This window comes from Sciurus carolinensis, chromosome 2, assembly GCF_902686445.1.
Source record: "Sciurus carolinensis chromosome 2, mSciCar1.2, whole genome shotgun sequence".
NCBI classification, from domain to species: Eukaryota; Metazoa; Chordata; class Mammalia; order Rodentia; family Sciuridae; genus Sciurus; species Sciurus carolinensis.
In genome coordinates, this window is record NC_062214.1 from 51,181,116 (window position 1) to 51,203,393 (window position 22,278).

At 41.1% G+C, this 22,278-nt stretch overlaps 1 protein-coding gene across 3 annotated transcripts in view; it reads left to right on the forward strand.

Moving 5' to 3' along the window:
• Positions 1–22,278, forward strand: part of Il16 (interleukin 16) — a 121,260-nt gene that overhangs the window by 19,848 nt on the left and 79,134 nt on the right. For all 3 annotated transcript variants that reach the window (XM_047538711.1, XM_047538712.1, XM_047538713.1), the window contains exon 2: positions 4,325–4,737. In XM_047538711.1, coding sequence (XP_047394667.1) covers positions 4,325–4,737 — 413 coding nt within the window. The remainder of the gene's footprint in view (positions 1–4,324; positions 4,738–22,278) is intronic.

Here is a 22,278-nt window from a genome sequence, read left to right on the forward strand (position 1 = left end):
AAGGGAAAGCTCATTAGTTGCGACCTTTCAAAGGGAACTGGCAGGGAGGGTGGCATGGGCCTCCCCCGGAGCTGCTGACGTTTGGTTCCATGAGGGAGTGATAGCTGGTCCCACTGTCCTGAGCACAATTGCCGAAGCTAAGCTGAACCATGTGACCACAGCGCTGTGTTTTCAATTATTCTTCCTCCTTCTCTCTCTCTGTGCCAGGCCTGGAGGGAAGTGGTCCCCACAGAAGTCCGACACTGGCTTCTCTACCGCAGCCCGTTCGCAATTTCTCTCCTTTTTCATTTTCTGCAAAGACAAGGCTTAATTTGAAAACTGTCTTTGCTCCTAACTTTGCCCACCTCCCTGGGCATCGTCACTCTCCCACTCATGGCCCCTACCTTCTCGAAGAGCCCAGGCTGAAGTGGTGGATCCTTCTGGAAAAGCTTATTTTATAAAACTGACAGAACTCATGAAACACTCCTGAAAATGCCCCACCCCACCTAGCAGTTTCCACCAAGGAACTCGATCCTTCTGCTCACCGAAATCCTGCTTGCAGTCAACGTAAGGGTAACCTCTGAGGGAAGCACACAGCACTGCACCTGGCCCCAAAGGTCTCACAGAGGGTTTGTTCTGGAAAATGGTCTGTGAGGGACTTGCCACTGCTGGGGCATTTGCTGTTGTTCAGAAGAGAATACGGAGGAGAAAGGAACTGGGTTTGTATTCCAAGAATCCATGGAGACTGTGGCAAAGTTTGGTGGGACAAGAATACTAGAGCCTGGCACTAGAATGGGGATAGGGAGGAGAAGAATTCAAACTTTGAGTGGGACTTGGAGTAGGATAAGAAAGCAGATTAAACAGCTCTCTTGGTCTTTGTATGTAATTGTTTTTCATGCCTTAAGCCAGTGGAATGAAGAATCATTATTCCAGGAAGATTTCCAAAACTAAAAGAGGAATCTATTGACTTACACAATTGAATTGATAGTGATAGCTTCAGGCATGGCTGAATCTAGGTGCTTATGGGATGATATCTGGATTTAGTCTCTCTGACAATTTCTCTATGTCCTCTTTCCTTTCCCTCCTTCTTTTTCTCCACTTCTGTGAGTTCTGTACTTTCTGTGTTGACTTCACTCTCAGGCAACCCTCTACACATGGGGACTCTCAGTAATTCATATGTATATCGCCCCCCTATTTAATGCCAGGAATATTCTAGTAGGATTTTAATGCAAAAGTGATGATCTTTCAAATTTTTGAATGGTGAATGGATTATTGCTAACCGATCAACACACACACACACACACACACACACACACACTCACACACACTCCTTTCCCATGAATTCCAGGGCCACAATGGGGAGTCTTAATGAGGTTGATCCAAATGAAAGAACTTTGGTTGTTATTAATATTTGTAGTGACATTGGTGTTGAGAGTTGCTAGCTTGGAATCGATTTATTTATATGTTTTTGATGCTGGAGATTGACCCCAGGGTCACTTTACCACACAGCTAAATTCCCGGTCCTTTTTACCTTTTATTTTGAGGCAGGGTCTCACTAAGTTGCTGAGGCTGGCCTTGAACTTGTGATCCTCCTGCCTCAGCTTCCCAGATTGCTGAGATTACAGTCGTGTGCTGCCACACCCAGCTAAGTTCTGGGGATTTAAGTAGGCAGAGTGCAATTCTTCCTGTGTTGGGAGACGGCAGAGAGAGAGCACTGACAATTTAGACTTGAAATGTGGCGTCTGGAAGAGGAGAGTGAGAAGGAAGAAGGAAGACAGACTCTGACAACACGGACTCGACACATGCCCACCCAGTTGAGCCAAAGGTTGATAGACTGCTCACAATCCTCTCAAAATGAAGCAGATTTTATCCAAAAAGCTCAGACCCTTTGGACTTTAAGTTCATGACTCTGGGGCACATCAAATGCAGAACTGATTAAAGAGTGTTTCTGTGGTTTTAGGGGAAGGAAGCAGACTCTGGGTGGAGGCTGGAAAAGGCGTTGACGTGGGGAAGAGAAGGTACAGAGTGCAGGGCATTTGTTGAGAAGCTGTGAAGGGGATAAAAGGAAGGCAGGGAACAAGGGGGAAGATGTGGAGTCACAGCTTTTAAAAGAAAGAGAAGACTTAAGTGTGTTCCCATGTGATGCTATGGAATGGCACAGAGAAAGAGACTGAGGCTATGGGTGAGAGAGGAAATAATCAATGTCAGTGTAGAGCTCCAGAGTCTCTGGCTCCAGAGTCAGACTGCATGGTTTAATTCCTGCTTTTGTTGCCTCTTAGCTGTGTGATCTGCAGAAAGTTACTTTACCTTTCTGTGCTTCAGTCATCACATCTCTAAAATGAGGATACTGATGGAGCCTACAGTAGATTTTATGAGGACTACAGAGTAAAGCAATTAGAACACTGGTCCACCAGAGTGAAGTTTTGAAGTAGTCATTGGGAGAATGTGTGATAAACACAGTACCATTGTTGACCAAAACTGGAGGTCCCCTGAGGGCCATGAATGTTTTCTGGTACCGATTTGCTCAAGAGTGTGTGTCCTGCAAGGCTCAATCAGGCAGGGTGGATCCATCCATGTTTGGGGTTTCACTGTCACTTGAGTTGGAGGAACATAGAATACAGGACTTTGGGAGGATGGAAAGAGTGCTCGATGATATGGGCCAGCACTGAGTTAACTCAGCTAGAGCAGCAAGCACAGTGACTGCCACGAAGTAGGTGTCCATGCGTTCATCCATTCATTTAAATTCATCACCCACTGGTTGCTGTTGATGACTGGAAAATAAACTGGTAAAAGCAAAGGGTTGCTGGGCATTCCTGCAATCCCAGCCACTCAGGAGGTCGAGGTGGGAGGATGGCAAGTTGAAGGCCAGCCTGGGCAACCCAGTGAGACCCATCTCAAAAGGTCTTTAATAAGGGCTGGAGATGTAGCTCAGTGGTTGAGCACCCCTGGGTTTGATCCTCAGTATCAGGAAAAAAAAAAAAAAAGTAAAGGGTTAACATGGAGAAGAAAAAAATTGTGCAAAGTTGTTGTTGAAAACACAGTCTTCTTTCAAGAAGAAATTCTCTTTGACGGGTGTTGCGGGGAGGGGAATAGGCAAAAGGGTTCTCTGTAATGAAAGGCCGGAGGTTTCTGCTTTCCCTTATTCCATGCAGGATGTATGTGAACACCAGTTCCAATGGGCCACGCACATCCCACGACGTGCCGTTCTGGCCCCAGGCTTTGTGCTTGGGCCTGAGTCAGAGCTCCTCCGGATGCAGCACCAGGGCCCCCTTTGCCACCTGCCTCATGGAAACCGAACCCATGGAAGGCGAGACTTGCTGATGGGCTGGGCAGGGCTGGACTGGGTGCCATGCTGTGGGCCTGACGGGGGGTGAGCCATCTCTGGTCCTTGATCCAGTGGTGACGAGTGATGGGGCAGGAATTGTGCTGCCTGCTTGATTGCCACCACTGTGTGACCTGGGGCCCAGGAGAGGGCACACATGTGCACCAAGTGCCTGTTGTGTGCAGCCATGACCAAGCCTCGCCTTTGTTCACACTCATGTTGATCCTGGCTGAACAGTGTTGGGTGAGGCTCCTGACTTTCTTAGTCGAGAGTTTTGCTTTGTGAATGGAGGATGTGAAATATCAGAGGCCTTTTTTTTTTTTTTTGGTACTGGGAATTGAACCCAAGGATATTTTACTACTGAGTTACATCTCCAGTCCTATTAATTTTGAGACAGATTCTTGCTAAATTGCTGAAGCTGGCCTCAAACTTGGGATCCTCCTGCTACAGCCTTCTGAGTCACTGGGATTAAAGGCATGTGCCACCACACCTGGCTACAAATTAGAGGTCTTCAGATTGAGCTCCCTGGATTCTGGGGTTTCTTTGAAAATGCTATGGGAGTCACTAAGAAGAGTAAAAGGGACCAGGCAGGTGGGCTTGGTCCTCACTCATTCCCTAATCAGTTTGCTCTAAAGACTGGAGTTCCCTGTAAACTTTTACTTGAAGATTAGTTTCCAAGTTTAAAATCCCTGGTCTCTACGATACCTAAACTCTCTCCTGTGACCTTGGGTTTGCACTTTTCCTGTCTTTGCCTCAATTTCTCTGCATGTTGGATGAGGCTGTGCACAAGAGAAGCTCTGGGACAGGGTCTCTATTAGCCTGGGAGTGGAGGGGAGTTAACCACTGGATTAACTAAGCCCCTTTTGACTGGCAAAGGGAAGGGTCAGTGACTCCGAAGGATGACCTGCCTATCTGCCCTGCTTCCCAGGCACTGGGCACCATGGCTCAGTTCCAGGACTCATGTCCATCTCCTCTTGTCAGCAGCAGGTCACATTGCTTCTTCCCATTTCCTCTTTCCTCTAGGGACTCATGAAGTGGTGGCTAAACCCAGTTCAGTTGCCACCCATCAACTAAGGACCAGAGACCAGGAAAGGAAGAAAGGCAGCTTTACTTCCTCTCTGAGGATGGAGCCACACAGCCGTTCCGGAAAGAGCCGAAAGTCCATGAAATTCCGATCCATCTCCCGATCCCTGATCCTCTGCAATGCTAAGACTAGTGACGATGGCTCAAGCCCTGACGAGAAGTATCCGGATCCCTTTGAGATTCCGCTGGGCCAGGGCAAGGAGGGGATTTCCCACTCATCTGTACAGCTGGCAGACACATCAGAGGCCAGACTCAGCAGCATTCCTGATCTGGCATTGGCCTCAGAGGCGGCTCAACTTCAAGCAACTGGGAGTGATCGAGGCAAGAACTATAGGAGGATGTTCTTCATGAAGGTATGCCCAGGATTTGTTTGACTAGAAAAGCCTAGGTTGGCTGTGAGCTAGAATAAAGTCTTTGGATTCATTTTTCAAAGGTCAGGTAGTCAAAGAGTTCTAATTCTGAGCAATAGCAAGGAAAAAGTTGAGTCAGTGCCCACTGGACCTGCAACAATGAGCATGGTAGTGAATCAGGCTCAGTTGACACTCTTGCTTCAGAGATTCAGTGAGACACTCTGTCAATCCAAGATATACTGAGCCTAGATCCCTGATGAAAAATGGCAGATGTGATAGTCAATACACTGAATAAGTTCTCATCTGCAGACTCTTAGGCATATCATAGCACGTCAAATCACAACTGTCATGTAGATATGTGGAGGCAGACTTTGAAAGCTTGGACACAGAAGGAGACCTTGGGGCAAGCAGAGGAAGGAGTACAGGGTGAGGAAGTTTTCTCCCCAAATGCTGACTGTGAACATTTTCCAAGTGTACTCTGCCAATCTCAACATAGGTGGAGTGCTGAAAGTGACAAGTGTAGCTATAAATTGGGGGAGGAGTGGTTAAGCAGTGTTTGGGGACTTGATCAAAATTCATAATGTTTTCTGTTAGGTCACATTTCAGTTTTTCGCCATTAAAATGAGATGGGAATTGCAGGGTACCATGAGATCTGGAAGGATTAGATTTTGTCCTGTCATCCCCTATCTAATATTGTGCCTTAGTGCCTGCTATTGGAGGGATTTCTCAAGGGCCCATGTGGCCTGAACCTTGGAGTAAGTACTGCTCACTAAGTGATGGGCCTGCCCCAAGGAGCTTCCCCCACAGCCTACTGCCAAGAAACCCTTGGGAGTCACCGACCTGTGAGCTGCAAAGAGCAGAAGGCATTCCGGTGCTTGAGGAAGGGCCTAGCACTTTCATACAGCTCGGTTAACCTCCCTCAGGAGGGAAGTGACTACTCAACACTTATATGATAAATGACCTCAGATTACATTCCATAGCATGCTGCGGGAATAGCACCAATGATCTCTAGGTACAGATATCCTCAGTCCAGATTGTGCCATCACCCATGACATGACTTCTACTGACATGGCCTGAACTCACCTGATGGGGTAGAAGGTCTCCCAGTTTCTGATAAATGATGAGAAAAATATAGAGTGTCAAATATATTAAAGACAATATGAAAGTATCTAGAGGAGAGGTCAGGTAAATCAAATTCAAAAATCATTTCAAGATCCCCACAGACTCCTAGAATGAATTATTCACTTCTGATTAATTGCATAGGCATTTCCTGAGCACCTACTAAGTGCCAGGCACTGTGGGAATTCAGACCCTGACTTCCAAGAACTTGCTTAAAGTAAATTAAAAATTACACTTCAGGAGGTTCACAAGGCCAGTCAAAGTCTCAAAAGAAAGAGGGAGCACAGCTCTGAAGAGGTATCTGTCCTTTCTTCTTTCAGGAAATATTTATTGCAGCACCTATCTGTTGTAGGGAGACAGTGAGACAGACTCAGTCCCTGCCCTGATGTGGGGGACAGTTATTAATAACTTAAATATAGATGTATATTATTAAATAGTGAAGGCAATGAAGACATATTAAGGAAGATAAGGGATTAGAAAATGAGGAGGTGTTAATGTCCTTTTGAAAAAGGTGATTGCAAAGTCTTTTCTAACCCAATAACTTTGGATTAAGTTTCTGAAGTGGAGGAGTGAGTCAAGTGATCGTAGGAAGAGGGGCACAGAGAGGGAAGAGCCAGCGCAAACAGGAAGAAAGAGTGTGTTCCAGAAGCATCAAAGAGCAGAACACGGCAGGTAGGGAGAAAGGGGAGAAGGCAAGAAACAAAGTTGAGCCAGTCCAGGGCCTGAGCTGATGACAAGGGTTTGGACTTTCATCCTAAGAAGGAGGGGCTGCAGGGGAGTGATGTGTCTGACTGCCAAGCAGAGAGCGGTGTGTAGGAGGACCTGTTAGGGAGCTAGACCTTGAGGACCCGGCCCAGGGATGGCCAGTGGCAGAGGCACTGAGACTGGTCAAGGTGGGGATTCATTTTCTACACAGAAGCAACAGGATTTGTTGTTGGAAGAACAGAGTATGGAAGGAGAGGAATCACCCATGACTGTGAATTGTGGTCTGAGCAACTCGGGGTGGGGGAAGAGAGGGGCCCTGTCCTAACATGGGAAAAACAGTGGTGGTTAGAAAAAGGATCAAGAAATGAAGAGCTGTTCCTTGACAGACATTGATTTTACTAAGCAGGGGCTGGTGGGCGAGGAAACTGCAGAAGGCAAGAGGTAGAGAGGCGACTGTGTCAGGACCACCCGGCCCAGGCCAGTGTGTCTGGGGCTCAGTTCTTGCACCTGCTCAGCAGCCAGGGAAAAAGCCAGCGGACAAGGATAGGAGTGGCCTAGGGGACAGGCCTGGGTGGGGATGAGGACGGACCTCACCTTGTTTGGTTCTTTATATTCTCCTGTGCTGCATACTTTAGTTTTCAAAACAATTCACTGCTTTTCATTCTCCAAAACCTTAGGAAGAAGGTGGTCACAGCAGTATTAGAGTGTTATTTCTTGGGAGCAGGATGGCACTGGGATCAGGGATGTGGGCTCATTACTCTGGTTGCCTGGGTTGGAATCTAACTTGCTATTTACTGTCTGTGTGATCCTGGACAATTCACTTTACCTCTCTGTGCCTCAATTACGATTCACTTTACCTGTGTGCCTTGATTACACTGAAGTTGCTAATAGTATATAACTCATATGGGCCTAATGAAGACAAAGCTGGAGGCATTTATTTACAGGAGAAAATCTACTCAAAACAGTACAGTGCTCACAGAGTAATTACTTGATAAATATTGTTATTTCTATTTTTAAGGATGCTGTATTTATTCTGAATAATTAAGGGATAATGTTGATTGAGTCCTTCAAAGTGTCACAGAGTGTGCAAGAGTTGTAGCTTTCATGGTGATCAAAGGTTAATGAGGGAGACATGGGCAAAGCAGACCATTCTGATTTCAGATGTGGTAAGAGTAGGGGTAACAGATATGCCCAGGACATTGTGGATGCAGTTTGATTTGGGAAGGGGCATCCTGGCGGAGGTGAGGTTGGAAAGCAGAATGCTTCAGTGTGGAAGTCCAGACTGTGGGGAGAGGTGGGGATGTGCAGAGGGACATGAGCTGGGTTTGGAAGCCAGAAAGAGTTTACTGGGGAGGTGGGAGGGGGGTCCCCACATAGTTGAGTCAAGTTTGAGGTAAGGAGGAGCTGGGATGGAAGGGAGGGGTGTAGTCCATCTTGCAGCCTGATACCTCCTGCTCATTTTAAAGGAGCATAGAGGATTCTTAAGGATTCACTAATGAACTCTAAGCAGGTGAGGGTTCCAGTCATGTGAGCAGGTGTCATAATCACAGGTGGGTGGTCAGAGAGGTGAGAGGTGACAGCTGGTCCCCATATCCTTTCTGGAGGTGTCACAGAGTAATACACAGATACCCACTCCTTCTTAGTGTCCCTGCCCCAGCTGCCTCCCTCCCTACCTTCCCTCACCAGAGCAGCCCTGTGCTCAGGCGTGACTCAGTTGGCCCAGATGGACTTCCCAGCTTCCAGCAATGCCATGACTACACCGATTGCAAAACAACATCTGGAATGAGACCCTGTGACATCAACTTCTTCTCTAGAAACGCCTAATATGAAAATTAAAGAAGAGGAAGTTGTATAAACAGCCAACTTGGAAAAAAAGCCCTTATTGGATGGGTTGTGTTTGGCACAGCCAGACCTGAGCAGATTACTGCCTGGGGGCATGCCAAGGCTGGCAGGGACGTGAGGAATTCAGAGCAAGCATTTGAGCCTGGGTTGTATATTAAGATACTGATGGGCTTGTCCCTGGGGGAGCTTCTAGACCCCCTAGGGATGGAGTCACATGGCAGAATATTAAATACCAGGTTTTCTAATTAACAAACTAACACACATTCAATAGATTAAGCCCAGAACTTTGAAAGGAGGGAATAAGCAGACTCGCTGGCTACACTGAACCCGCTGACTGTTTTTTTCAAGTGGAAAGAGTATTTTTAAATGCCCTTTAAGCAGAAAGTTGAGGCCAAAGGGAAAGGAGCTCAGCCAGGTTGAACTGAAGCTCCTGAACTCTCCCTCCCTGTTCTCTTTCCTCTTTTTCTTCTCCTTTATCTCTTGCCTCTTTTTTTCAATCTCTTCAAACATTGCAAAGCACCTGTTTTAAACTCTCCTTTAGGGATAAATAAACAATTTGATGCTGCACCCTTAGGGAACTTGTGTGTAAGCATGATTAATCCCTTCTTTGTTCCTTCAAGCTACAGCTTTGCTCATTCAGTTTTCTTAAGGAAAGATCTTAGGCAGAAGCTGAGTAGTAGGAGGATTATATCCTATAAAGTGATTTCTAGGCCACTGTCTAGTTTACTTTCTGTTACTAGATCAAACTGACACAGACTGGGTGATTTATAAAGGAAGAAGTTTTGTTCGCTGTTCCGGAGCCTGGGAATTCCAAGGACATGGCATCTGGCATTTGGAAAGGGCTTTCATGCTGCATCATAACAAGGTGGAAAGTGAAGGAGCAAGCATCTGCAAAAGAGACAAACTCACCTTAGAACAACCTTCTTTTGTGGCAAATAACTAACGTGCTCCAGCAATAACATTAATCCACTCATGGGGGCTCCGTCCCAGGGGGCCAAACACCTCCTGCTAGGTTCCACCTCCCAACACCACTGCACTGGGAATTAAGGCGCTAGCTCATAAACTTTTAGGGGACACATTCAGACCATAGCAGTTACCATTAATTTCCCTAGAGCATTGCACAGTACATCTCTCTTTATGGAATCCCCTGAAAGGGGAACAAGTCCAGTTAACTTACTGTGAAAGCTAAGCAATCTCAGAAACAAGCAAATAACTCAGGCCCAGTTGAAAGTTTCCTGTCCACATCTCGAGGAAGTTCAGTGTGCATGGAGGAAGGACAGAGGGACAGATTTCCTGGAGAGGTAGGAAAGAGTCAGGGTAGTGGGGTATGAAGGCAGGATGGAGGTACAGGTGCCGAAGGAGATGGTGAGGGGGAGTGGAGACAATGGGGCTGCTGCAGGAGGGAGAGGGTGACTTTTCTACGTCCCACAAGTAAAGCCTGGCCCCAAATTACAAAGGATCCTTTTGAAAGAAATTGTCAGAAAGATATTTTCTCATGTTTCTTCTAGAAGCCTTGCTGCTTGATCTTTCACATTTGGAACTTTAATTCATAGGAAATAAAATTTTGTACATGTTGAGGGGTAGGGGCTTTTATATGTGGGTAGCCTGCTGGCCCAGCCCGGGTGTTTGGAAAACTGTCTCCCGCCATTGCACAGCAGTGTTGCCTCTTTGATAAGTCAAGGACCACAGGTTCAAAGGTCAGTTCCTGTTTTCTCCATTCTTCTTTGCACTAAGAACATACGATTTTAATTCTTACAGTTTTATAGTAAGTTTTTTGATATCTGGTCATGTGAGTCTCACCACTTTGTTCTTTAAACTGAACTTGGCTATTCTGTTGAGATCTTTATTGGAATTGCATTGATTCAACAAATCAACTTGGAGAGAACTGACATCTTTATGGTGTCACATCTTTCAAGTCTTCCAATCCACGTACAAGATTTTCTTTTTCTCCAAAAGTTTGCTGTAGATTCTTTTGGTTTGTTTTCAACGTATCAAATCCTTATCTGATATTCTTGAATAATTACAGTTCTATTTCAAATTTTATACTTTTCCTCCTCTGTTTGTCTGTAACCTACAGTACAATGTTGAGTAGAAGTGGTGAAAGCAGGACACTTTTTTGCATTGATCTCAAGAACAGTTTCATATTTTACTACATCACTATGTATGATTTTTAAATTTTATTTTATTTTTATTTTATTATTGGATTAAAGAAATTTCCCTCTATTCACAGGTGGCAGACACGTTTTCTTCCCTCTTGCCCACCATGAATTGTTAAATTTTATGAAATTATTTTCTGCATTTATTGAGATGATCTTACGGGTTTTTCTATTTTATTCTTGTTTATTTGTAAATTATGTCAGTTTTGAATGTTAAAACAGTTTTACATCCCTGGAAGAAACTCACTCAATTATCATTCTAATATAACTCTAGATTCGATACACCAACATTTTGATTGCTGCCTTTTGTGTTTGTGAGAAAGATTAACCTAAAATTTTCTTTTCTTGTAATGCCCTGTGTGATTTCTCAAAACATGGGTATTTTCACCTTTCCATTCTCTGGGTTAGTTTGGCTAATATTGATGTTCTACTTTTAAAAATGGTTGGAATAATTCACCTATGAACCATCTGGACCTAGAGATTTCTTTGTAGAAGGGTTTTAAATTTTCATTAAATCTATTTAATAGATAGAAGTTTTTTTTCAGATTTTTAAAGTCTTCTGCAATCAGTTTTGGTAGAATGCATTTTTATTCCTGGAATTTATTGAATTTTCATATTTATTAGCATAAAGTTCATAAAGTCTTATTATATTTTATTGAAAATTTGTTGAGATAATTGCATATTTACCCAAATTTATATTTCTCTGTATCCTTTCCCAGTCTCCTCACTAGGTAACATTTCACAAAACTCTGGTATACTATCATAGCTGGCATGTGATGGTGATACAATTCCCTGATCCTTTTTGAATTTCCCCAGCTTAACTCATACACATTTGCATGCACTGTTTGTGTGTGTGAGCTACCTTTTAGACATTGATAGGAACTGTTGTGAGGTGCATTGGTACTTGATGTCTTGTTTCTATTTCTTTCTTAATCTACATTATAGATTTCATCTCTCAAAGAACTTTTTTTGCATTTATTGGATTTCCTTGTCCTGTGTCTTCTACTTAATCAATCTTTACTCTTAGTTTTATCTTCTTTCTTCTTTATTCTTTAAGTGTAATTTTCTGTTTTTAAAAAACTTTGTGAGATGGAAACTTAATAATTGATTTTCCTATTTTCTAATGAATGCACTCAAGGGTATAAATTTTGATGTGTCATATTTTGTATAGACAGATATAGACACATTTTTACCTATTGTGATTTCTTGTATGACTCATGGTTTATTTAGAATTACTTTTCATGCAGTTGAAGATTTTCTAGCACATATTCTTCTCTCTCTCTCTCTCTGTATTGATTAATTCTGAGATTAACTATTCTGTAAGAGTAACTAAGAAAAAAGAAAAGAATATATCATGAATGATCTTAATCATTGAGAATTTGTGAGACAGAATATATATGTATATAAATGTTGTTGTTGGATGCAGTAGTCCGTGTTTGTCTTTTAGGTCAAATTTGATAGCCATGCTTTCCATATCTTTATTATCTTTCTCAATTCCATCTCTATCAGTTACTGAAAAAAGTAATCTAAAATCTCCCATTATGATTATAGAATTTTATTCTTTTTGTTCTGTTAATTTTTGCTGTATATGTTTTGATACTTATTTTTATATGCATAGACTTTTGTAACTTTTTATATTTTCCTGGTGGATTAGTACTCCTATAATTTTTAAATAGCTCTCTTTTGCCTATGGATGATTTTTGCTGAAAAATTATCTGATATTGGCATAGCTTCGCCTACTAATTTTTGGCTAATGTTTACCTGGCATACCTTTTTCCTCTTTTTTGTTTTCATCCTGTGTTCACATATTTAAGATTCCTCTTATGTGAGCTGCACATATTTAAGCTGTTTTTCTTCTATCTTACAATCTCTATCTTATTTTGTGGGTTTGACACTATTTATATTTTATGTAATTTTGGATGTGTTTGTATCTATAGCTACTCTATTACTTGTTTTCTAGTTGTCCCACATCTTTTATATTCTATTTTCTCTCTCTTCTTGCCATCTTTTGGGCTAATATTTTTAATTATTCCATTTCCCTTTCCATATCCTTATTCATTCTCATTTTTCTATGATGATTTTTATTAAAGTATAAAAATACATTCTTATCATTATCTCATGCAAATTGGTATTTTATGTCAGTTCTCAGACAATGCTAAGAAGTTAGAACACACAACTCTATTTGCAATTGCCCACCTTTTCCCCATGTTTTTTGTATTATTGTCATGAATTTTAATTGGACCTATATTTGAAACACGAAAGAATGTCATTATTATATTCAAAGTCAATATTAATTTACATTAATTCTTTTTTTTCAGTTTTATTAAGATAGAAATGACAAAACTTACCATATTTAAGGTATATGGTATATTGTTTTGATACATGTATACATTGTGAAAGTAATACTACACTCAAACTAATGAATATATCTATCAACTTACATAGTCAAATCTGGGATGTTGACAACATTTAAGATATACTCCTTTATAAAATTTCGAATAGTGTAAAATTGTTCCTTTTCCTTCATATCCTCTCCAATATTTATTATTTTTTGTATTCTTTTTTATGTTTTTAAATTTTTTAATTTATTTTTTATTGTAAACAAGTGGGGTACAAATTGTTTCTCTGTTTGTACATGAAGTAGAGGCATACCATTTGTGTAATCATACATTTACCTAGGGTAAGGGTGTTTGATTCATTCTGTTATTTTTTCCTCCCCACCACCCCTCCCACCCCTCTTTTCCCTCTATACAGTCCCTCCTTCCTCCATTCTTGCCTCCCCCCCACCCCCCATTAGGTATCATCATTCTCTTATCAGCGAGATCATTCGTCCTTTGGTTTTTTGAGATTGGATTATCTCACTTAGCAAGATATTCTCCAATTTCATCCATTTGCCTTCAAAGGCCATAATTTTATTATTCTTTATGGCTGAGTAATATTCTATTGTGTGTGTATGTGTGTGTGTATATCTATATCTATATCTATATCTATATCTATCTCACAGTTTTTTTATCCATTCATCAACTGAAGGGCTTCTAGTTTGGTTCCACAGTCTGGCTACTGTGAATTGAGCAGTTATGAACATTGATGTGGCTGCATCACTGTAGTATGCTGATTTTAAGCCCTTTGGGTATAGGCCAAGGAGTGGGATAACTGGGTCCAATGGTAGTTCCATTCCAAGTTTCCTAAGGAATCTCCACACTGCTTTCCAGAGTGACTGCACTAATTTGCAACCCCACCAGCAACATATGAGTGTACCTTTTTCCCCACATCTTCGCCAACACCTATTGTTTGTATTCTTGATGATCGCAATTCTAATTGGGGTGAGATGGAATCTTAGGATAGTTTTCATTTGCGTTTCTCTTATTACTAGAGATGTGGAACATTTTTTCATATGTCTGTTGATTGCTTGTAGATCTTCTTTGGTGAAGTGTCTGTTCATTTCCTTAGCCCATTTGTTGATTGGGTTATTTGTATTCTTCATGTAGAATTTTTTGAGTTCTTTATATATTCTGGAAGTTAGTGCTCTATCTGAAGTATGACTGGCAAAGATATTCTCCCACTCTGTAGGCTCTCTCTTCACATTGCTGATAGTTTCCTTTGCTGAGAGAAAGTTTTTTAGTTTGAATCTATCCCAGTTATTGATTCTTGCTTTTGTTTCTTGTGCTATGGGAGTCTGTTAAGGAAGTCTGATCCTACCTCCATCATGTGGAAGATTTGGATCTACTTTTTCTTCTGTAATCTGCAGGGTCTCTGGTCTGATTCTGAGGTCCTTGATCCATTTTGAGTTGAGTTTCGTGCAGGGTGAGAGATAGGGGGTTAGTTTCATTCTGCTGCATATGGATTTCGGTTTTCCCAGCACTATTTGTTGAAGAAGCTATCTTTTCTCCATTGCATGTTTTTGGCTCCTTTGTCTAGTATGAGAAAACTGTATTTATTAGGGTTTGTGTCTGTGTCCTCTATTCTGTACCATTGATCTACCTGTCTATTTTGGTGCCAATATCATTCCATTTTTGTTACTATTGCTTCGTAGTATAGTTGAAGTTCTGGTATTGCAATACCCCCTGTTTCACTCTTCCTGCTAAGGATTGCTTTAGCTATTCTGGGTTTCTTATTCTTCCAGATGAATTTCATGATTGCTTGCTCTATTTCTGTGAGGTATGTCATTGGGATTTTAACTGGAATTGCTTTGAATCTTTTGGTAGCACTTTTGGTAGTATGGCCATTTTGACAATATTAATTCTGCCTATCCAAGAACATGGGAGAACTTTCCATCTTCTAAGGTTTTCTTTAATTTCTTTCTTTAGTATTCTGTAGTTCTCATTGTAGAGATCTTTTACCTCTTTGGTTAGATTGATTCCCAAGTATTTTTTTTTTTGAGGCTATTGTGAATGGGGTAGATTTCCTAACTTCTCTTTCTGAAGATTCATCACTGATGTATAAAAATGCCTTAGATTTATGAGCATTGATCTTGTAACCTGCTACTTTACTGAATTCACTTCTGAGTTCTAAAAGTTTTCTGGTGGAATTTCCAGGTTCCTCTAAATGTATAATCATGTCATCAGCAAACAGGGATAGTTTGAGTTCTTCTTTTCCTATTTGTATCCCTTTAATTTCTTTGGTTTGTCTAATTGCTCTGACTAGAGTTTCAAGGACGATGTTGAATAGAAGTGGTGAAAGAGGGCATCCCTGCCTTGTTCCAGTTTTTAGGGGGAATGTTTCCAGTTTTCACCATTTCATTCCTTTAGGATATTGACCATGGGCTTAGCGTAGATGGCCTTAACGATGTTAAGGAAAGTTCCCACTATCCCTATTTTTTCTAGTGTTTTGAGCATGAAGGGGTGCTGTATTTTATTGAATGCTTTTTCTGCATCTATCAAACTAATCATGTGATTCTTAACTTTAAGTCTGTTGATATGGTGAATGACATTTATTGATTTCCGGATGTTGAACCAACCTTGCATCCCTGGGATAAAACCCACTTGATCATGGTGCACTATCTTTTAAATATATTTTTGTATGCGATTTGCTAAAATTTTGTTGAGAATTTTTGCGTCAATGTTCATTAAGGATATTGGTCTGAAATTTTCTTTCCTCGATGTGTCTCTGTCTGGTTTAGGTATCAGGGTAATATTGGTTTCATAGAATGAGTTTGGGAGGGTTCCCTCCTCTTCTATTTCATGGAATACTTTGAGGAGTATTGGAATGAGCTCTTCTTTAAAGGTTTGTAGAACTCGGCTGAGAACCCATCTGGTCCTGGACTTTTCTTGGTTGGTAGGCTTTTGATGACTTCTTCTATTCCATTGCTTGAATTTGATTTATTTAAGTTGTGTATGTTCTCCTGGTTCAGATTAGGTAATTCATATGTCTCTAGAAACTTGTTGATGTCTTCAAGGTTTTCTGTTTTGTTGGAATATAGATTTTCAAAATAGCTTCTAATTATGTTTTGTATTTCACTAATGTCTGTCGTGATATTTCCTTGTTCATTCTGAATTTTAGTAATTTGAGTTTTCTCTCTCCTTCTCTTTGTTAGTGTGGCTGAGGGTTTATCAATTTTATTTATTTTTTCAAAGAACCAACTCTTTATTTTGTTGATTTTTTTGATTGTTTCTTTTGTTTCAATTTCATTGATTTCAGTTCTGAGTTTAACTATTTCCTGTCTTCTACTACTTTTGGTGTTGCTCTGTTCTTCTTTTTCTAGGGCTTTGAGCTGTAGTGTTAAGTCATTTATTTGTTGATTTTTTTTCTTCTTTTATTGAATACGCTCCATGAAATAAATTTTCCTCTAAGAACTGCTATCATAGTGTCCCAGAGATTTTGACGTGATGTATCTTTGTTCTCGTTTATCTCTAAGAATTTTTTTCTTTCCCCCCCCCGATATCTTCTGTTATCCATTCATCATTCAATAGCATATTATTTAATCTCCAGGTGTTGGAGAATTTTCTGTTTTTTATTCTGTAATTTATTTCTAATTTCAATCCATTATGATCTGATAGTATATAAGGTAGTATCTCTATCTTCTTGTATTTGATAACAGTAGCTTTGTGGCATAACATATGGTCTATTTTAGAGAAGGATCCATGTGCTGCTGAGAAGAAAGTGTATTTGCTCTTTGTTGAATGGTATATTCTATATATGTCTGTTAAGTCTAAATTATTGATTGTGTTATTCAGATCTATGGTTTCTTTGTTAATTTTTGTTTGGAAGATCTGTCCAGTGGGGAGAGAGGTGTGTTAAAGTCACCTAGTATTATTGTGTTGTGGTCTATTTGATTCCTGGAATTGAGAAGGATTTGTTTGACGTACATGGATGAGTCACTGTTTGGGGCATAGATAGTTAAGATTATTATTTGTTGCTGATTTATGCTTCCCTTAAGCAGTATGAAATGTACTTCTTTATCCCTTCTGACTAACTTTGGCTTGACGTTACATTATCTGATATGAGGGTGGATAGTCCGGCTTTTTTGCTGTGTCCATGTGCATGGTATGTTTTTTCCCATCCTTTCACCTTTAGTCTGTGTGTATCTCTTTCTATGAGATGAGACTCTTGCAGGCAGCAAATTGTTGGATCTTTCTTTTTAATCCAATCTGCCAGTCTATGTCTTTTGATTGATGAGTTCAGGCCATTAACATTCAGGGTTATTATTGACATATGATTTGTATTCCTGGTCATTTGGCTCATTTTTTTTTCTTTTTTGACATGACTTGGTTTCTCCTTTATTTGGCTATTCCTTTAGGGTAGTTACTCCCTTTGCTGATTTACATCATTGTTTTTCATCTCTTTCTCATGGAATATTTTGCTGAGAATGTTCTGTAATGCTGGCTTTCTTTTTGTAAATTCTTTTAGCTTTTGTTTATCATGGAAGGATTTTATTTCGTCGTCAAATCTGAAGGTAAGTTTTGCTGGGTATAAAGATTCATTTTCTTTCAGAGCTTGAAAAATTTTGTTCCAGCCCTTTCTAGCTTTTAGGGTCTGCGTTGAAAAATCTGGTGATATCCGTATTGGTTTTCCCCTGAATGTAATTTGATTCTTTTCTCTCACAGCCTTTAAAATTCTGTCTTTATTTTGTATGTTAGGTATTTTCATTATAATGTGCCTTGGTGTGGGTCTGTTGTAATTTTGTATATTTGGAGTCCTATAAGTCTCTGGTACTTGATTTTCCATTTCATTCTTCAGATTTGGGAAATTTACTGATATTATTTCATTGAATAGATTGTTCATTCCTTTGGTTTGTTTCTCTAAGCCTTCCTCAATTCCAATAATTCTTAAATTTGGCCTTTTCATGATATCCCATAATTTTGTAGATTCTGTTCATGATTTCTTACCATCTTCTCTGTTTGGTCAACTTCGTTTTCAAGATTATTTTGTCTTCAATGTCTGAGATTCTGTCTTCCAGGTGTTCTATCCTACTGGTTATGCTTTCTATGGAGTTTTTAATTTGGTTTATTGTTTCCTTCATTTCAAGGATTTCTGTTCTTTTTTTTTTTTTTTCAGTATCTCTAACTCTTTATTGAAATGATCTCTTGCTTCCCGCATTTGCTTTTTTAACTGTTGATTGGTGCGATCATTCAAAGCCTGCATTTGCTCTTTCATCTCATCGTTTGTTTCTCTGATCATTTTAATTATGTACATTCTGAACTCCCTTTCTGTCATTTCTTCTGCCATGCTGTCATTGGATTTTATTGATGAAGCATATAGGTTTGTTTGGGACATATTCTGCCCTTGTTTTCTCATATTGCTCAGGTATCTACCCCTCTATTAGTGAAACTCTGAGATATTGCAGATTTCCTCTGTTGACTTATTTTGTCCCTGTAGATTTCCAATAACTCTCCTCCTAGCCTTTAGTAGCCTAAAGTCTTGGAGGAACTCGATAATGCAGTGCTCCACAAGGAAGCTGCCCCTCTAGGGGTGGTGGCCTTCAGGTGGAGTATATTCCCTGCTAGTGGGCAGAGGTGCCTCCACTTGTTGACCGATGGTCAACCAAAGGGAGACTAGCCTGTGGGCTGGGGCATGGCTGGTCTGGGTCTGTGTCTCTGGTTTTACTGCCCTGGTGGGAAAGCCTCGCCCCACAGGGAAGACTCACCTGGTGGGGAAGTCTTGCTGGGCAGCTGTCCTCCAAGAAGTTCCCTTTGGTTAGAACTACCACCTAGGCTGGGCAGCCCTCCTCTGCGATATTCCCAGGGGTCCATACCTACCTCCTGGGCCAGGGAGCCTCGCCCTGGGAGTCTCTTGCTGGGCAGCCCTCCTCTGCGACATTCCCTGGGGTCTGAACCTACCGCCTGGGCTAGGGAACCTCACCCTGCGCCAAAGTCTCTCACTGGGTGGCCCTCCTCTGAGAAGCTGCCTGCAGTCTGGTTTTGCCTCCCGGGCCTGGGACCCTCACTCAGTGCCAAAGTCTCTGGCTGGGCGGTTCTCCTCTACAATGCTCCTGGTCGTCTGGGTTCATTGCTCCAGCAGGGGAGTCTCACTGGGCAACTCTACTCCACAAAGTTCCCTGCATTCAGGCACTACCGCCCTGTCTGGGGAGCCTTGCCCAGTGGGAGAGACTCACCCAGTGGCTCTGAGTTGGTCCCAAGTCTCTCAATACCTCCTTTTCTTGAATCCTGAGTCCTGGAGCAACATGAAATGCAGTCACCCTCTAATTCTTGAAAAAAAACCCTACATTAATTCTTATGTTTGCCCTTTCTACCATTCTTCATTTCTTCCTGCATTTCTGTGTTTCTCACTGAGATTGTTTCCTTTTGCCTAAAGCAGACTTGCTTCCAATGTGGACAGGACTTGGGCTGAGCTTGCAAAAAAGATCTACATGCCAAATGTCTAAATATTTAAAAGTTATAAATAAAGGTAAAAAGATGCTTAACATATGTGTTCCACCCTCCCACCTTGACAAGCACACATTCACAGGACTTGGGTGACTGAGTTTGATTAGATTCTTAGACTTAACAGAGTTATTCCCTGGAAGGTGGTGGCCCAAGGAGATCCCTTTTCTGGCTCTTGGCTGTTGGCCATGCTCCTCTTTCTCTTAACCACTCCCAGCGCAGTCCTCCACCATGAGCAGCCTTACATGTGAACTCATGGATACCTGCATTTCTCTATTCACTGCTCTCCCCTAGCAAACAGTCACATTGGCACCCCTGCAACCTAGAGTTACACACACCAGTGGCGTGATTAGCTCTTGATAGTAGGATGGGCTCTCCTGATGGAATCTGATCCCTCCCATCCATATTGTTTCTCAGTTTCTATTTAGCTGACTTTTAGCAGGTCACCAAATAGCCTGAAGTTCTATGTTTATTCACTCTGGAGCTGGTATTCTTTAATAGTGTGGGATGCAGAACTTGATGAGACTTGGAACTGACATATAGCAATTGCCAATATAAATATAAATATTTGTGGAAAGAATGGTTGCATAAATGGGTATAATTAGGCCACCCTTAAGGCCAGAAAGTCTATACATGGTCTGGACTTGTATCAGTTCTTTCTGAGTCAACACGTAGGTTTATATTGGGAATGGCTTTGTGCATTTCCATCAGCTGGGTCTGGAGTCACTGGGTTTTGATCTAGGAGAAGGACAGCAGCAGATGAGAGTAGATGTGTGGGAGGTCCTCTCCTCTGGAGATGTACTTCTGAAAGGATATAAAACACTTTGATCCACATGGGAATGGCCTCCCTAGTGTGGAAAGTCCTGCTTTTCTTTACAAATTCAAAATATTGGTTAGGCCAAGTCACCACTCACGTAGTGTGACTCAGGATGCGATGAAGTCAGATCAACTGTCTGAACCTCTGGCTTATGCTGTGGGTGGAGAGAGGGTGGTTAAGGCCCAACCGGAACAGACGAGTCCTTCATTTTGCTGCCTGTGAGCTGCTCACAGTGGGAAACCTTGGCAAGTGGGAAACCCAATCCTTTGGCTGCTTGCCTTTTTCTGCCACAGAAGAGCAGCTTGTGGATGCTGAGAGCAGCCACTGGGAGGGAAGCTTGGGCATCCAGGACTCCCACGGAGCTTGCCGCATCCCTGAGTGTGTTGGAGGATGGGGAGGGAGGCAAGGGTGGTCCATGTACAGGAAGCAGAGAGGGGCTGCCCATAGGTATGATTAATGTTCGCTTCTTCATAGTCTTCCAAATTTCACGTTATTTCTAGTTGCTGTTTCTGATGTCTGAAAATATTTGGAGCTATTTTCCTAGAAGCTAATTTAATTGGTTAGTATTTTGAATCTCATTAGTTCTGGAACAATGCCATTTGGTTTGTGAAGAGGGGTTTCATGAAAAGGAGAATAATAAAGGAAATTGGGAAGAATTAGTAAACCATCTACCTTTCCAATCCTATTTCTCTATATTGCCCTTCAAAAGTATGTTACAACCTAGCTAGGCTTCTCTCCATCTATAATGGTTTGGATATGAAGTGTCCCCTAAAGACTCATGTGTTAAATCTTTGTTCCAAAGTGCAGTAAAGTTCAGAGGAGGGTATTTTGGGAAGTGATTGGATCATGAGGGCTCTGGTCTCACCTGTGGATTAATCCATTGATAGCTGAATGGACTACTGGGAGATGGTGGAGGTTGTGAGAGGTGGGGCTTAGTTGAAGGAGTGGGTCCTTGGGTTCTTATCCTTGAGATCTCTATCTTATCCCTAGTTCTTTCTTCCAGCTGCCATGAGCTGATAGCTTTCCTCCATTCATGCCCTTCCACCATGATGGTTCTGTCTTGGAAAAAACCAACCCTGGACTGAAACCTCTGAAACCGTGATCCAAAATAAGTCTTTCCTCAAGTATTTGTCATAGTGATTAAAAGCTGATGAGCACACTCTCTTTGCATATAACCCCTTAGTTATGGTCTTGAAAACTTTGTTTTTGCTGCTTCTTCTGGCTGAAATACTTTCTTTACTCTCTTAATCATCCCAAATCTTAGTCACCCTTTAAGACTCAGCTTCAATAGAACAGATGCCATAAAGTTCTATCTGACCTCCTCCTTTATCCAGCACCCCTAGTTCCACCGTTCCTATTTGAAACAGCAAATAATAAAAATTTTACGTGTTCCCACCAAAGATTAAATTTTGGGTGCCAAGCATAGGTATGAAAAATGGACTCTATCAATCTGTGATTCCACTACCAGTATAGGAGAATGTCTCAAAAGATGTTTAAGGCTCCATGAGATTCTCTCTATCATATGGATGCATCACAATATCATTTTAAAATCTTTAAAACAATTTTCTTTAATACAAAGCATATAAAAATAAATTTATAAAATGTATACATAATCTAAAAAATAAGTGTTCCATCTACTTATATATTAGTCATTAGTTTTAAGAAACAAACCTTAGAAAGTTAGTGGTAACTAACTTTGAGGTCCTTACATGATGCCATTCATTCTTGCTCCTCTCAGAGGTAAGCACTGTTCCTCACTTTGAGTGTACTGTTCCCTGCTTTCCTGTATGGTTTACTGTATCTGTTTGTATAGCTTGATGATGTTTGTTTAGGTCTGCTTATTTCTGATTTCATGTTTGCTGGGTATTTTTTTTAATCCTTTTACTTTCATCCAGCCTGTGTTATTAAATTTCACATGAGTTTCTCACAAAGAGCATGGTTAGGTCATTTAAAAATTTGTATCCATTCTGTCAATCTCTGGATTACTGTATTTTGACCAGTTACATTTAAAGTGATAAATGGTATGTTAGGCCTTGTGTTTTTTCATTTTATTTATTTTTTCTGTTTTTTATCCCTCCATTTATTT